The sequence below is a fragment of the Eriocheir sinensis genome, chromosome 13 (genome assembly GCF_024679095.1).
Source record: "Eriocheir sinensis breed Jianghai 21 chromosome 13, ASM2467909v1, whole genome shotgun sequence".
In the NCBI taxonomy this organism is placed as follows: domain Eukaryota; kingdom Metazoa; phylum Arthropoda; class Malacostraca; order Decapoda; family Varunidae; genus Eriocheir; species Eriocheir sinensis.
The window spans coordinates 22371055-22388246 of record NC_066521.1 but is presented as its reverse complement, the minus strand read 5'-3'; the positions used below and the strand labels follow the sequence as shown (position 1 = coordinate 22388246).

The 17192-nt window shown below is 48.4% G+C and overlaps 1 protein-coding gene across 8 annotated transcripts in view; it reads left to right on the top strand.

Annotated features, from left to right (window-relative positions):
* Positions 1–1746: 1746 nt before the first annotated feature.
* Positions 1747–17192, top strand: part of LOC126998202 (G protein-activated inward rectifier potassium channel 2-like) — a 77579-nt gene continuing 62133 nt past the window's right edge. For 5 of the 8 annotated variants that reach the window (XM_050859666.1, XM_050859664.1, XM_050859662.1 and 2 more), the window contains exon 1: positions 1750–3377. In XM_050859666.1, the coding sequence (XP_050715623.1) occupies positions 2833–3377 (545 nt within the window). In that variant the 5' untranslated portion in view covers positions 1750–2832. Of the gene's footprint in view, positions 3378–17192 lie in introns of all 8 variants that reach the window. The other 3 variants (XM_050859661.1, XM_050859660.1, XM_050859667.1) reach the window with 2 other exon arrangements.

The following is a 17192-nucleotide window of genomic DNA, read 5'->3' as shown; positions in this document are numbered from 1 at the left end:
TTTTACTACAGAGAAAACAGGTCAAGGGCAAAAAAAAAAACGTAACAATAATGAAAAAAAGCCCGCTACTCGCTGCTCCCATAGAAGAGTTCAGAAGAGTGGCCGAAAGATAGGTCAATTTTAGAGTATTTTTATGATGATTATCGTTCGTCTGGCTGCTGCCCTGATCTTGCCCACGTTACGGATCGGGTCCATATCATCGTTGCTAGATTATCGTACTCAGAGCATAGTGTTTTCTTTTACAGTGAAGGAAACAGTTCAAGGGCAAAAAAAAAAAAGGAAACGATAATGGAAAAAAAGCCCGCTACTCACTGCTCCCACAAAAGAGTCGAGAGGAGTGGCCGAAAGATAGGTCAATTTAGGGAGGAGAGGTGATCCTGAATGCGGAAAGCACTCATGAAGATCCGACTAATCTCTTTTGTGGGTTTTGGAAATAGTTGTGACAGCCGAAAGCATCCGAGAAAATGAGCCTCAATCAACGTTGCCAGATTGTCGTACTCTGCCTCTTATGGTCCCCGATTTCCGACCCCCAAAATTGCTTTCATCACCCAAATATCTGCCTTCATATGCGGTTATCATCAAAATGGCTAATCATTGTTTTTATTTTTATTTTTTTGCCAATAGTTATGGATTAGAAAAGGGTACAAACACAAAGAAACAAACACGATGGCTAACAAAAACGAAAGAAAAGCAACATATATAACAAACAAATAAGTATAAACAACAACAAAAGCAAAATATATCAAATAACACATACAAAAAAAAAAGAGTACGACAATAGTTATGGATCAGACACGGGTACATACGAGGCTCTGAGTACGGGAATAGTTATGGATCAGACACGGGTAAATACTAGGCTCTGAGTACGGGAATAGTTATGGATCAGACACGGGTAAATACTAGGCTCTGAGTACGGGAATAGTTATGGATCAGACTCGGGTAAATACTAGGGTCTGAGTACGATAATCTGGCAACGTTGGCCTCAATCTGGGGTGAATAACCTGGGGTGAGAATATTAAACCTGGTTCTCTTTTTCTCTTTTTTTCCTTTTTTTCTGTCCCTTTCTCTCCCCAGTCGCCATATTGTTCACGCGGCCGCCACCTTTAACACGAAAAAGCCGTCCAATATCACGTCTATCTGCGCTGGCCATCTTTTTATTTCATTTATCGTTTATCGTTGTTATGACTGGCGAGGGGAAATCTGATAAAAATATGAAACTAATGGAAATATAAGGTAAATGGTATAGGTAGAGATAACACACACACACACACACACACACACACACACACACACACACACACACACACACAACGCAACTTAGCTACGTAGCCCTACAAATACTTTATAAGAACTTCCTATCTATGAGAAAATAAAGTGGAAAGTGGAAGAGGAGGAGGAGGAGGAGGAGACAGAAAGTAGGGGAAGGCAGGTGGTTGGGGGATGGAGGAAAAGGAGGCATGCAGGAGGGAGGAGGAAGGAGGTAGGGGGAGGCAGGAGGAGGTTGAGGGGAGAAGGTAGAGGCTGGGGGAGGCAGGAGGAGGTTGGGGAAGGAGGGAAGAGGTTAGGGTAGGGAGGAAGAGGTTGAGGGGTGGGGGGAGGGAGGAGGTTAGGGTAGGGAGGAAGAGGTTGAGGGGCGGGGTGGAGGGGTGGGGGGGGGGGGAAAGAGGAGTGACCCGCAAAGAAACATTATCACACGGAGGCAATAACGCCGGGCCCACGGGATACACAGGTCATCAACTCCAGCTATTATGCACATGAGGCTTTTCCTGACCTAACCGAGACCTGCCGTTGCCCAGCGCCTCGTGTCTCGCGCTGGCCCGAGTCGCGGCACCGTTCCTAGGGGCAAAGGAACCGCTTTTTGGCAGTACTCTGTGTCTTGTGGCGTGGGAGACATTTGGTAATGGAAAGCTGCGGGGTGGAGGCGCGTGGAGGCGGGGCGGCGGGGCGGGGCAGGGCAGTCTGACGTGTTCCCGGGGCGCGCCAACACCACGCGCACCGCAGCTTCGAGTACAGAGCCAGTGTTGAGAGCTCCGAGTCTCCGCCACTGCGACCGCGCCACCGCCACGCCACCGCCGCCTGCGTCAGCGTTGCGTGAGGCTGAGAGTTGCGTTACGGGGCTGAGGAGTGTTGAGTGTGTTCAGCAAGTCTCCTCGGTGTTCAGTTACGCCCCCCACCCTCCCCTTCCGCCAGTGCTTCGTAGGCTTGGTGCAACATGAGCCTTGAGTGAACCTGTGTCCCGCAGCGGTGACGGTGGAGTCCTTGCCGTCTCCAAGCTGTCTGCCATCTTGCATCTGACTGTGTTGCGTGCGTGCGTGCGTGCGTGCGTGCAGTGCCCCGAGTGTTGCGAACCTGTGGCTGCCTTGACCTCGTTTGGTGCCGTTACGCGAGCAGTGATCCGGAGGACGCACAGAGCAGTGCTTAGCGCTCGCTGTAATCGTGCAGGTGCTGCCGCCGATAATTACCGGGTGGGCGCTACGAGTGTTGGTGCGCCGCGGGTGTTGTGGCCAGCTGTGTGATTAGCCAAGTGTTCGGGCGAGGAGGCGGCGGCCGCGTATGAGCGTTGCAAACCGTGCAGAGTGCTGAGGCGCGAGGCTGCCGTGGTGAGCGTGGCCGCGTGAGCTGGCCGGTACGGAGCACCCGATTCCTCCGGGCACGGCTCCGGGCGAGGCAGCCCTGGGTAGGCTGCCGTCCCCGACGCTGAGCAAGAGACCTCCCCTCCCCTCCCTGCCCCTGCTGAGCCTCCCGTGCAGCGGCCCCCCGCCAGGCACCGTGTGTGAGGGGCAGGCGTGTGGGCGGCCGCGTGGATGTGGTGGCTGCGGCGGTGACGTCGGGATGAAGGTGAGCGGCGGCGAGGGTGTCGGACCCGTGTGGCAAACCCTCAAGGGCCTCAGCTCCCGGGATGCGCCCTGCGGCGGTGACCTCAGCCCCGGCCACCTCCAGCAGCAGTCGCAGCAGCAGCAGCAGCAGCAGCAGCAGCGGGGTGCCCAGAGCTCTAGCGCGGCGGCTGAGCGCCTCGCCCGCCGGGACTCCTGTCCGCTCGACACGCCCTCCTCCTCGTGCCCGCCGCGGGAGGTGACTCTGCCGCACCTCATCCTGCCTGAAGGCGACCGATCGCCGGTGCTCTACAACGGGTCTGTGGCGACGCCCGCCTCCGCGCCGCCCATCACTGCCTCAGGGGAGGGAGTTGGCAGGACGCCCTGGGGGCCGCCCTCCTCCTCCACCACGTCTACCTCACTCTCCAACACCAACCTCGCCCTCCAAAAGAACGCCTCGACCACCCCCAACAACATGATGCTCAGCAACAACAACGTCAGCGTCAGCTACGCCGCGTCGCCCAAGGCCCAGACGCCCGAGGCCGAGACTCCCAGCGTGTTCAGGTGAGTGGCGCCCCGAGGCCTTGACCTGACCTACCCTTGTCCCCCCGGCACACGCTGCGACACACACACACACACACACACACACACACACACACAGTGCCATTGGCAAACTCTTCTTTGCCACACACATAACAGTGACACAGTGATTGCAGGGATGTTCTTACGTTCTTGAATTTTAACTTTCTAATTCTGATGCTGCAGAAATTGTAAGAGGATTGATAAAAAACGCAACCGTGGAGAAAAATCGGGAAAGTAATGAACAAAATATATTGACAAACTGATCTCAGGTGCAGTTAATTGCGTCATCATCGATCATCATCATTATCATTATTGTTACAGGTCCCAAAACACACACACACACACACACACACACACACACACACACACACACACACACACACACACACACACACACACACATACAACGCCCATCTTCTTGTTTTTCTTCTATACCTCCTCCTCCTCCTCCTCAGACACCTCATCCATCTCCACCTCGACCATTTCATCCTCACCACCACCACCACCACCGTCTGTGTATATGTTGGAGCCACTGTGTTTGGCGAGCTTGTGGACAGAATGCGATCATTATCCTGAGAGCACCACCACCACCACCACCACCACCACGATCACCCCCGCCCACCTGCACTTAAAAATAGAGCTAGAAATTGACATCCACATTCTAGGTATTCGTTTGACCACGGAAATAAACTTGCATGGAAAGCTAATCACAGAATACGTATAGAAAATTAGATACTCGTTTGAACTGGTAATTGGAGGTGTTTAGGATGGAGTGCTTATGGTAAAGGGATTCAGTAGTGTATATAATTTGTTTGTTTTCTGTAAGGGAGTTGATTCGTCTGTTTTCTAATGCGATTTACTAAGGGGGAAAGGTGTGAGAAAAGTGGAAATGACAAAAACAAAAGAATAAACAAGAGGAAAATCACAAGAAAACACATAACTAAGAAAACAAAACAGAAAAACAGTAAAACAAGAGACAAACAAGAGCATTAAAAACAAAAAAAACAAAAATACCAGTCACAAAGAACACAAAGAAACAAACACAATGACTAACAAAAACGAAACAAAAACAACAGAAAAAAGTATAAACAACAGAAACAAAATATCAAACAACTCAAAAACTTTAAAAAATAACAAAAGCAAGACAAAGCAAACAAAACCAGCCTACAAGTAACAAACAAAACAACAAACAAAGACCGCAAACAATAAATTCACTAACAAAACCGCTATCACCACACCAACACCAACACCGAAACAACATCAAAGAAAAGTGAAAGTAACGCCAAACAATCAACACTCACCTGTTTCCGCTCGTCCTTCCTTCCTCGCCACGTGTGCAGTAGCGGCGGCGGCGGCGTAGTAACCCGAGTCCCGCCAAGCCCCGCCAAGCCCCGCCAGGCCCCGCACGCTGCATGCCTTGGTGACTTGTGCACGCCGAGACAGCCGTCGGTACACACGCGTCACTTAACTGCAGGGACAAAAAGCCTTAGAATCACCGCACCTACCGCATGCAAGCACCACACTTTCTTTTTATATTGAAGGTTTTTGAATGTGGGTTAAGTGGGTGTATCATTATTTTTTTATTACAGTAATTACGAGTCAGTTATTAGGTGTTAATGGAGAAAAATGCTTTGGTTGTATTTCCTTTCACTCAGAGGCAAAAAACAGACAGAAAAGTGTTAAGAAAAATCATAGTTCTTTTAATTTTCTTCCTTCCTTTCTCATTTCCTCTCCTTTCAAGTCTTCCTTCCTTCTCATAACTCTTGTTTATACTAATTCATTATCCCTTATCTCCCTTTTTTCTTTTCCCTCCTCCTCCTCCTCCTCCTCCTCCTCCTCGTCCTCGTCCTCCTCCTCCTTATTCTACTTCTCCTCCTCCTCTCTCTCTGCCTCTCTCTCTCTCTCTCTCTCTCTCTCTCTCTCTCTCTCTCTCTCTCTCTCTCTCTCTCTCTCTCTCTCTCTCTCTCTCTCTCTCTCTCTCTGCCTCTCTCTCACTCCCTCTCCCTCTCCCTCTCCCTTTCTGCCTCTCTCTCTGTCTCTGTCTTCCCCCTTCTCTCTCTCTCTTCAATGGCATCACACAAATTAGCGTTAGAAATACGGGCAGGCAGACATATAAATAGATATACAGATAGGTAGACAAACAGATATGTCACGCAGACGGACGAGGACGGGCCGGAGACTATACCTTGCCAGCCTGCGTCTCCGTGTCCCTGTCTCCCTCTCAGAATAAAACTCAGCTGGGCTCCGTTTCATCCCCCTCCGCCCCCTCCTTCTCCTTCTTCTCTATCTAGTGCTTGTACGGCAGAGAATGGTTGTGTGTTTGGGTGTGTGTGCCTCCTTGAATATACAGACACACACACACACTCTCTCTCTCTCTCTCTCATTTTTTTCCTTCCTCTATCTTCCTTTTCCTTCCCTTCCCTTCCTTTTCTTCCCTTCTTATTCTTTTCCCTTCCCATTCCTTTCCTTCCTTCTTGCTTTCTCTATCTAGTGCTTGTAAGGCCGAGAATAGCTGTGTGTTTGGGGTGTGCCTCCTTGAATACACACACTCTCTCGCACTCTCCTTTCTTTCTTTTCTCTATCTAACTATATTTTCCTTTCTCTCTTATTCGTTTCTTTTCACTGGCTTTATATCTTTTGTAATCTTGTATTTCTCCTTTCCCTTCCTTCCTTTTCCTTCCCTTCTTTTTCTTTTCCCTTCCCATTCCTTTCCTTCCTTCTCTCTTTCTCTCTTTATTTCGTTCGGTTTTATATCTTTGGTAAGCTGTATAGCATTTATCTTTCCCTATACTTATCATCCCTTCCCTTTCCATCCATTTCTTCTCACTCTCTCTCTAATGATTTTCTTTACACCATTTCAATATCTTCGGTAACCTAGCATGTCCCTCTCCCAACCTTCCCTTCCCTTCCAATCCCGTAAATAACAAATCCCGTACAAGATTAATACGTTCTCTCGCGCCTCGCCTCCCAAGACCTTAAGTAAGAGCGAAAGGGAGGCGTCGGGGGAACAAGCAAGGCCTTAGACACACCTGCTGGGCAAAAACACCTCGGATCTTGTCTCGCCACACATTTCGGGACTCATTGCAAAGTCGTCCCCGCCTCTCCATCACACGCGGATATCAAAGTGTCGAAATGTTGGCCGCATACGCTCAGAGCAACGAGAATCAGGTGGAATATTGGCGCCAGAAGCCTATAAACACAAGACGTGACACCCTTAATATGTCCAAATCCCTTAAGGCGTACGGGGATGAAGGAAGCTAAAGGGTTGTGGATTTGGTTGTAAGAATAGGGAGAGTAGAAAGATATGCGATAGTCGGGAGGAAGAAAGGAGAAGTATCGACGCCAGAAGCCTATAAACAGAGGACGCGACACCTCTAGAAAGATCCAACTCCCCTCTGACTTACGGGGATGGAGGAAGTAAAGGATTGTGGATTTGGTTGTAAGAATAGGGAGAGTAGAAAGAGAGGCAATATAAGAAAAGGGGGATTATAGGCAGCAGAAACCTATAAACAGAGGACGCGACACCCCTAGAAAGATCCAACTCCCCTCTGACGTACGAGGATGAAGGAAGTAAAGGATTCTGGAGTTGGTTGTAAGAATAGGGACAGTTGAATGACAGGCAGTGGAAGGCAATATGAGGAAAGGGGAATTATAGGCACCAGAAGCTTGTAAACACAGGACGCGACACCCCTAGAAGGATCCAACTCCCTTCTGACGTACGGGGATGAAGGCAGTAGAGGTGTTAGGGAATTGGGGGTAAAGAATAGGAAGAGTTGAATGACATGCAGTGGAAGGCAATATAAGGAAAGAGGAATTATAGGCTCCAGAAGCTTATAAACGGAGGACCCAACACCCCCAGTCCCTTAGAGAGATCCAACTCCATTCTGGCGCACGTGGGTGAAGGCAGTAGAAGAAAGGAAAAGTTACTTGAAAAAAACTCTGGAAGGAAAGACAAAGAGTTCAGAAGACTAAAACATCTGATCTGATCTGAGATCTGATCTGAGAGGGATACGACTTACGCAGTAGGATAAGAGTTGTAGCTGTTTGTTATTGTTTGAAATGCGTAACAACTCTAAGGTCACTATTGCCAAACAGAAAAATACTCCTCCTCCTACTGCTAACAATAATAATAATAATAATAATAATAATAATAATAATAATAATAACAATAAAACAAACAAAAAATGAAATACCCAAAACAAAAACAGGCAAACTCAAATCAAATAAAAAGCAAAGGAAAAACAATAATTATAAAACAAACAAAAAATGAAATTCCCAAAACAAAAACAGGCAAACTCAAATCAAAGAAAAACAAAGGAAAAACAATAATAATAAAACAAACAAAAAATGAAATGCTCAAAACAAAAACAGGCAAACTCAAATCAAAGAAAAGCAAAGGAAAAACAATAATTATAAAACAAACAAAAAATGAGATACGCAAAAACAAAAACAGGCAAACTCAAATCAAAGAAAACAAAGGAAAAACAATAATTATAAAAAACAAAAACAGGCAAACTCAAATCAAAGAAAACAAAGGAAAAACAATAATTATAAAAAAAAAATGAAATAACCCAAAACAAAAACAGGCAAACTCAAATCAAATAAAAAGCAAAGGAAAAACAATAACAATAAAACAAACAAAAAATGAGATACCCCAAAAACAAAACCAGGCAAACCCAAATCAAATAAAAAGCAAAGGAAAAACAATAACAATAAAACAAACAAAAAATGAGATACCCCAAAAACAAAAACAGGCAAACTCAAATCAAAGAAAAACAAAGAAAAAACAATAATTATAAAAAAAACAAAAAATGAGATACCCCAAAACAAAAACAGGCAAACTCAAATCAAAGAAAAGCAAAGGAAAAACAATAACAATAAAACAAACAAAAAATGAGATACCCAAAACAAAAACAGGCAAACTCAAATCAAAGAAAAGCAAAGGAAAAACAACAAATGAGCAAACACAGGAAGCGAACGAGGTGTGTGGTGCAGAACACGTTTAGAACATGAATACTTGAAGACTCACACAGGGGGGAGAATTTTTCGGAGGAGGAGGAGGAGGAGGAGGAGGAAGGCGACGAGAGGAATGGTGAAATGGTTGAAGGATGAAGAAAGGAAGTAGAAGAGGAAGAATAAGAAAAGGAGGAGGAGGAGGAGGAGGGGGAGGAGAAGGAGGAAGAGAAGAAGCTAGAGAAGAACACAAATTTTGGAGAAAGAACGAAAGAGGGAGACTGTATGTGTGTGTGTGTGTGTGTGTGTGTGTGTGTGTGTGTGTGTGTGTGTGTGTGTGTGTGTGTGTGTGTGTGTGTGTGTGTGTGTGTGTGTGTGTGTGTGTGTGTGACGTGGTTACTTAACTGATTTGACCTCATCGCATTTTATTTTTTTGCCAGACTGAGTCAAACTTCCAAAACCTCCACATCTTAAACGCATTCTAACGCCACAGAAGCCCTTGAACCCTGTGTGCGTGTGCGTAAGTGCGTGTGTATAAGAGGATAGAAGACGGAAAAGAAGAAGAAGAAAAGAAAAAAAAGAGGGAAATAAGAAAACAAAAAACGAATTCGTAAAAAAAAAATATATATAGTAACTGAATATGACTAATTATATATATATGTGTGTGTCTGTGTCCGTGTCTGTGTATGTGTGTGTGTGTGTGTGTGTGTGTGTGTGTGTGTGTGTGTGTGTGTGTGTGTGTTTGGGCCAGTGCAGGTGACAGAGACGGGACGGGACGCGGCTATACATAGACAGGGGTTGGCAAACGTCGCATAATCTCACATTATTTATGACAGACTTCAATGTTGTGGGAATACCGACCAGCAGCTTTCCTGAAGACTGAGGGGGGGAAGGGGTGATGGGGGAGGGGGGGTGATGAGGGAAGGTGATGAAGGGAAGGTGATGGGGGAGGTGATGGGGAAGGTGATAGGGAGGTGATGGGTGGGAGGTGATGGGGGGAGGTGATGGGTGGAGGTGATGGGTGGGAGGTGATGGGGGAGGTAATGGGTGGGAGGTGATGAGGGGAGGTGCTGAGGAGGAGGTGATTGGTGAGGTAGGGGGGACGATATTACATACACACACACACACACACACACACACACACACACACACACACACACACACACACACACTTATCCACTCTTCCCTTCTTCGAAATTTGCGTTCTTGTGCTTCTTCTTCTTCTTCTTCCTCCTTCTCCTCTTCCTCTTCTTCCTTTTCCTCCTCCTCTCATCTCTTCATCTTTACCCTTCCTTTCCTCCATCTGCCTCCTTTATCACGACTTTAATCCTCCTCCTCCTCTTCTTCTTCCTCTTCCTCTTCCTTCTCCTCCCCCTCTTCCTTCAATCACTTTTTCTTCTATCTCCCCATCTTCCATCCGTGACATTATCTCTCTCTCTCTCTCTCTCTCTCTCTCTCTCTCTCTCTCTCAGGTACACATATTCATCATCATCATCATCAACAACAACAATATCTAAATTTCCAACACGTAACACATATAAACAATTTTTTTTTACACCAACATAACATTTTCTCTTTCTGTGATTGGTTTTCTAATTTACGATTCTCGCTTTTGATTGGCTCTCGTCACGGCATGCTGGGTTGTGATTGGCTCCCCAGGTGACAAGGCTTCGCGGGATTGATGGAGAGACTGGACTAGGCTGGTGCGCATTATTCTCGGTATTTTCCCTGTTTCGTGAGTTATGGAGTTGGCGCAGAAGGAAGGAAGGAAGAGCGAGGAGGAGGAGGAGGAAGACGATGAAGGAGGAGAAGAAGGTACGTCGTTGAGGCAGACACAATGGAAAGCTTAATACGGGGTAGAGGTATTTATGAATGCGAAGAAGAAGAAGAAGAAGAAGAAGAAGAAGAAGACAGTTAAGAAGATGATGCAAAGGAGAATGAAGATAAATAGAGAAAGAAGAAGTATCAGAAAGAGTAGTTATTGAAAGAAAGACTAAAACAACAACACAAGGAGAAAAATAAGAACCAAGAGAAGAAAAAGAAAAAGAAGAAGAAGAAGAGGAAGAAGTTATCAGTTAAGTTATCTAAGAGCATATAAGTTTGAGTATTGAGGTCCATATGAGCTGTCCCTCGTCAACAACTTACAGGACATAAACAAACAAACCAAGCTTCGAAGTCCATAAAAGTACCACACAAGAACTACTACATCATTAGCAGCTTTTAAGGGATTCTAAAAGTATACGCACGATTTCTAGAAGTTAGGAAGGAAACAGAAAGAAACACCTCCTCTTTGAAAGCTAAACATCAAACTCTTCACTAACACGGCTTCGGGCAGAGCAGACAGAGGAACTACTACATCATCATCAGCTTTTAAGGGATTCTAAAAGTACACGCACGATTTCTAGAAGATAGGAAGGGAACACAGAAAGAAACACCTCTTTGAAAGCCAAACATCAGACTCCTCACTAACACGGCTTCGGGCAGAGCAGACAGAGGCCGTGAAACATGAGGAACTACTTCAATATCAGCAATTTTTAAGGGTTTCTAAAAGTACCGCACGATTTCTAGAAGTTAGGAAGGAAACACAGAAAGAAACACCTCTTTGAAAGCCAAACATCAGACTCTTCACTAACACGGCTTCGGGCAGAGCAGACAGAGGAACTACTACAATATCAACAGTTTTTAAAGGTTTCTAGAAGTACACACACGATTTCTAGAAGTTAGGAAGGAAACACAGAAAGAAACACCTCCTCTTTGAAAGCCAAACATCAGAATCTTCACTAACACGGCTTCGGGCGGGAGACAGAGGCGTGAAACATGAGGGCGGGAGGACAGATGGTAGGGAGCCGGGGTAGTAAGGCAAATCACGGGAAAGAAATAGGCAGAGGAATATACGAGCAACAGAACCAAGAGGAGAGTTATACAAGGTTAAGCAGGGGAAAAATATATCAGACAGACCTACAATTTTAAACCCATGGCGAGAGGCGAGACGTGGCAAGGCGGTGGGGTGGTAGGGGCAGAAGAGCAGGGCCAAGGTGGTGCTGTACAGGGTTAGGCAGGGATGGGTGGCTATACAGGGCAAGACTATGGACACGTGGCGATGCTGTGGCGGCGGCGGCGGCAATGGCAGGCAGTCAAAGTGGAGGGAGACAAAAGGTGTTTCATCGAGGCAAATGTAAAAGGGGAAAGGAAACAGACAGGAGCCGAGAGATAAGAGAAGAGGAGGAGGAGGAGGAGGAGGAGAAGGAGGAGGTGGAGACAGTTAATAGCAGCTACGGCGCCTACAGCAGATTCCACAAGGCCTTAGGGAGAGAGAGAAGGAGAAAGAGAAGGAGGAGAAGACAGAAACATGGAAACACGGAAGGGCAAGCCACAGGAACTCTATCGGCTCATTACGAGGCTGCCCGCTCTAGTGATTTAATCTACCCGACAGTCACTTCAAATCCCCCCAGAAACGATCACAGCGCGTCGGTACGTATGTTCAGTTCACTCCTGACGCAAGGAAGTAACGGTCGATACGATTTTTAAAGGAGTTGATGGTTTCCGCACTAAGTAATTTAGAGGGAAGGTTGTTCCAGTGACGGATGACTCGGTTTGAAAAATAAACTCCCGCCAGAAGGGTGAAGAAAGAGTAGGAGGGAGAAAAAGTGTGGATAAGGAGGCGGAAGAGGAAAAGGAAGAGAGGTAGAGTTAAAGAAGAGTAGGAATGGGAATAACATGTGGATAAGGAAAATAAAGAGGAAGAGAAGAAAGAATAGAGAGAAAACCACCTGTGACCTCCACCACCACCACCATCTCTTCCTCCTCCTCCTCCTCCTCCTCCTCCTTCTACACCACCAACACAACCATCACCTCCATCACCTCCTCTTCTTCAAATACAGCCATCACGACCTACTCTTCTTTCTCCTCTTATGCAAACACAACCTAATCTCCTCCTTCTCCTCCTCCTCCTCCTCCTCTTCTTGGTCAGGTGAGTCCCGCCCCAACGCAGTACCTGGCGAAGGGGCTCACAGGTAGCTTACAGGTGGCGGCGTGCAGGTACGGGTGACCCTCGAGCAGGGACTCCGAGGCGCAGCGCGGCCCACTGCATCTTTAATTTAATAAGGTCGAGAGAGAGGGAGAGGGAGGAGGCGCTGGGGGGGCGACGAAAGGGGGGCTGTAGGAGAGGGAGAGCTTCACCTTGAACCTCTTCCTCCCTCCAGCACCTGTCACCTGCCCCTCCGCTAGGTGGGTTGACGCTACCTTCAGTCTCGTCACCTCCTCCGCCTCTTCTACCTCCTCCTCCCGCGTCTCCTTCTTCGTTTCCTTCTTCTTTCTCTTTCATGTTCTTGTTCTTGTTCCTCCTGCCATCGTGTTCGTGTCTTGTTCTTGTTTTGTTCCTGTTTTGAGTCTGTAAGAGTGTGTGGTACTTGTTCATTGTCTTCTCCTATCTTCTCCGGCGTCGCCTTCTTCGTTTTCATCTTCTTCTTTTTCGTAGTCTTGTTCTTGTTGTTCTTGGCATCGTGTTCTTGGTCTGTTCTTGTTTTGTTCCTATTTTGAGTCTGAATGAGTGTGTGGTACTTGTTCAGTGTCTTCATCTCCTTCTTTTTCGTGTTCTTGTTCTTGTTCTTCCTTTTGGCATCGTGTTCTTGGTCTGTTCTTGTTGTCTCTTGTTCTGAGGCTACTGAGTTTCTGGCACTTCTTCGTTTTCATCTTCTTTTTCGTAGTCTTGTTCTTGTTGTTCTTGGCATCGTGTTCTTGGTCTGTTCTTGTTGTCTTCTTCTGAGGCTACTGAGTTCACTTGTTCGTTCTCTTCTCCTTCTTTTCCTACTTCTCTTTCTCCTCCGCCTTCTTCTTTTCTTCCTCCTCGTCCCCTCCACGCGACTTCGATGTCTTTGTCTGGCGGCGCTTCTTGAGACACCTCGCCGCCGAAGAGAAGCAAGACCCACCACCTAAACACACGCACTTTCCCGCCCTCAAGCTTAAAACTGCTCTAATGCCCTTCCCGTCCACACCACACCCCGCTACCCTCGACACAACAAAGGCTGCTCTATTGCCCTTTACTATACCCCTCGAAGCCCTTAAGAGACCAGCTATACATCGTCCTAAGGTTCTAAGGCCGCCCCGAAGCTCTGCCACTTTCTGCTTTGCCCTGTTTTGCCTCTTTGTTAATTTTCTTTCCTTCTTCTTTTCTTCCTCCTCCGTCCCCTCCACGCGACTTCGATGTCTTTGTCTATCGGCGCTTCTTGAGACACCTCGCCGCCGAAGAGAAGCAAGACTCCCCACCTAAACACACTCCGAAACGCCCCGCTATAAGATCACATTGCCCCGAGAATCATCCCACATGTCTCTCCCCAGGTTATAAGACTTCCTCAATGCTATGCCTCTTTCTGTTTCGCCTCCTTTTGCTTCTTTGTGTATTTCTTCGTCTCTCTCTGCCCCGGAACGCCCCGATAAGAGGTCACACTGCCCCCAGAACTGCCCCACATGTCCCCGCTCCGTCCTAAGGCTCCCCCGTTTCGCTTCTTTGTCTATTTCTTCGTTTCTCTTTGCCCCGAAACGGCCCACAACGAGGTCACACTGCCCCAAGAACAGTCCCACGCGTCCTATGGGTTCTTGAAGGCCATCCTCAGCTTTTATTAATGAAATCTCTCCTTTTTCTTCCTTGTCGCTAACTTCGTCGACCTACTACGCCCTGAGACCATCCGGCTGCGTGGTGGTGGTGGTGGTGGTGGCGGCGCGGTGATCGATACAGGAGGTGGTGGTTGGTCATTTAGGTCACAGGTCACCGCTCCGCCCCGCCGCGCCCCGTCTCTCGTCAGCCTTCGCCTTCACCTTCGCCTTTACCGCTAACGCCTTCATGTTCGCCATTGTCTTGACCTTCTAAGTCTTTGTTTTCATCTTCACCTTCGCCTTTGCCAATGTCTGTACCGTCTTCGTCTTCGCCTTTACCGCCTTTGTTTTCACCTTCGTCGACTTCTTCATCTTCTTCTTTTCCTTATTTGCTGCGTATTCATCAACTTGCCACAACGTCCCTTCTTCTTCTTCTTCTTCTTCTTCTTCTTCTTTTTCTCACCCTACACCCCATTACAGCCCCGCCCCGCTCAACACCTCAGGGAAACGGAGCGAACTGTCAATGGGTACTACTGACACTCTTCATTATGCCGTGTGTGTGTGTGTGTGTGTGTGTGTGTGTGTGTGTGTGTGTGTGTGTGTGTGTGTGTGTCGGGGTCGTCGGGAGGTGCGAATCTAGCCGCTGAGCGCGACCTGAGAGTACGACGGAAGCCGATACCTGGAGCTTTGTTGGTGCGTGCGGCGAGGAGGAGCGATAAGACGGGCGAAAAGGGAGTCCTGAAATGGGGGGAAAGGTGGGGAAGGAGAAGTGGGAGGGGGGGGAGTCACCTGAACCTCCCCATCTAACTATCTTTACCCATACATCTGAGGTACCTGAACTTAAGGCTTTATTGGAGGGAGGGACGGGGAAGGAGTGGCGGTGGAGCGTGCGGTGCGGAGGGACAAGGGCGAGTCCTGAAATGGAGGGAAAGGTGGGGAAGGAGAAATGGAGGGAAAGGTGGGGAAGGAGAAATGGAGGGAAAGGTGGGGAAGGAGAAATGGAGGGAAAGTCACCCGTACCTCTCTAACTGAACCCTTACTTACGTACATTCAAGGTACCTAAACGGGGCATTGTTGGCGGGGGTAACGGGAAAAGAGCAACGGTGGAGCGAGCGTTGCGAAGGGGAGATAACACGGAAGAAAAGGGAGTTCTAAAAGGGAGTGAGAGATGATGAAAAGCCACCTGCATCCCTTCATCTGTCCCCTTCACCCATACATCTGCGGTAACTGAACTGGGGGTTGGTGACAAGGGAAAGAGGGGGTGGGGGGGGGATGACGGGCCAGGGAAGGAGGGAGAAGAGGGGAAGGAGGAAGAGTGAGGGAGGGTGTCACCTGAGTTCCCCCCCTTCCCCATGTCCCTCGGCCCCCCTATTCCCCCTGTCAACTGTCATCCCCTTCCCCCTGTAACCTAAGCTCCTTCTCTCCCTCTATCACCTAAGCCTTCCCCTTCCCCTGTTACCTAAGAACCCCCTTCTCTCTCTCTCCCCTGTCACCTAAGCACCCCCTTCTCTCCCCTGACTTCTCTCCCCTTGTCATCCCCCCTTCTCTCCCCCCCCTCCCTCTCCCTCTCCCCCCCCCCCCCCCCCCCCCCCCCTCCTCCCTCCTCCTTCCCCTCTCTGACGGAAGCAGCAACGGAAGCCAATAACCTTATCAGTCTCGCTCAGTCTCGCCGCTCTCAGCCGACAGGGGTGAGGCAGGTGCAAGGGTGAGGGGGGAGTCCCCTCCCCCCCCTCCCCTGTTACCTAAGATCCCTCCTCCCTCTCTCTCCCTGTCACCTGAACAATGGAGCCCTCCCTTCCTCCCTTAATTTGAATCACCCTGCCATTACGATAAAAAGGCAGTGGCAGGGAGGGACAGAACGTTACCTCCCTGCCTTCCATGTAAATTCTGGGACAGTGGTAGGAAGGCTCAGAACACTTCCGTCCTCCCTTCCTCCCTTAATTTGAATCACCCTGCCATTACGATAAAAAGTCAGTGGCAGGGACAGAACCTTATCAGTCTCGCTGCGTCACGCCACTCGGCCGATACAGGGTGAGGAAGGCTCAGGAACACTTCCTCCTGTCCTCCCTTCCTCCCTGAATTTGAATCACCCTGTACAGAGGATCGTGAGGCAGGGGCAGGGAGGGACAGAACGCTACCTTCCTGCCTTCCGTGTAAGTTCTGGGACAGTGGTAGGAAGAATGGGAGCGCTTCCTTCCTCCCTTCCTCCCTTAATTTGAATCACCCTGCCATTACGATAAAAAGGCAGTGGCAGGGAAGGGCAGAACGCTGTATCCAGGTCTCCCTTGTAAATTTGAGACATTGGCAGGGAGGTTACAGATCGCCTCCTTCCTCCCTGGATCCCCTAATCTGAATCACCCTGCCAGTAAGTTCATGGGGCAATGGTAGAGGGAGAGAGAACGTTCCCTACCTCCCTGCCTCCCTTACCCTGTCAATTCGGTCGAAAGGAAGTGACAGGGAGGGACAGAGCTCTTCCATCTGCCATACCAAAGCTCCTCCTCTCTCCCTTATTACCTAAGTCTTCCCCCTTCCCCTGTTACCTAAGAACCCCCTTTCCTCTCTCTCCCTGTCACCTGACCCCCCCCCCTTTTCTTTACCTCTGTCATCTAAGCAACATCTCTCCCCGGTTACTTGAGTCCCCCCTTCCCCCCTCTGAGTCACCCTGTCAATACGATCATAGGAAAGTGCCAGGGAGGGACAGAACGCTTCCTTCTTCCTTGCCTCCTCTGTCAGTACTTCCGTGGGACAGTGCTCTTCTCCCCTCCCTGCCTACCCTAATCTGAATCACCCTATCAATGCGCTCATAGGAAAGTGGCAGGGAGGGTCAAACCGCAATCTCCCTACCTTCTTTCCCCTCCCTGATCTGGATTCATCTTTTCAGTACGGGTCAATACGAGTTTCATACTGCCTCGTGATTGGTCAGCTCTCTCACACCTGTGGCGGAGAGGCTTTACCTGGCTATCATCCTCTGCACAGGTGTGGCGACGTGGGGTTGATGTCAGCGTTACCATATTACCGTACTCAAAACATCGCATTTATCAGTTCCAGGGCCCAAAACACTTCTACCCACACAGATAACGAGATTCCAGTTAAAATTATCGTTAAAAGCGTTACTTATTGGGGTTTCTTTGCGATAGCTGTGAGTCAAAAGCCGGAGAATACAATATGCTGCGTGGTTGAGTACGATAATTTAGTAACACTGGTTGATGTGTGCCGCGGCGCCGAGATGGAGTGAATTAAGATCAAGGTGTG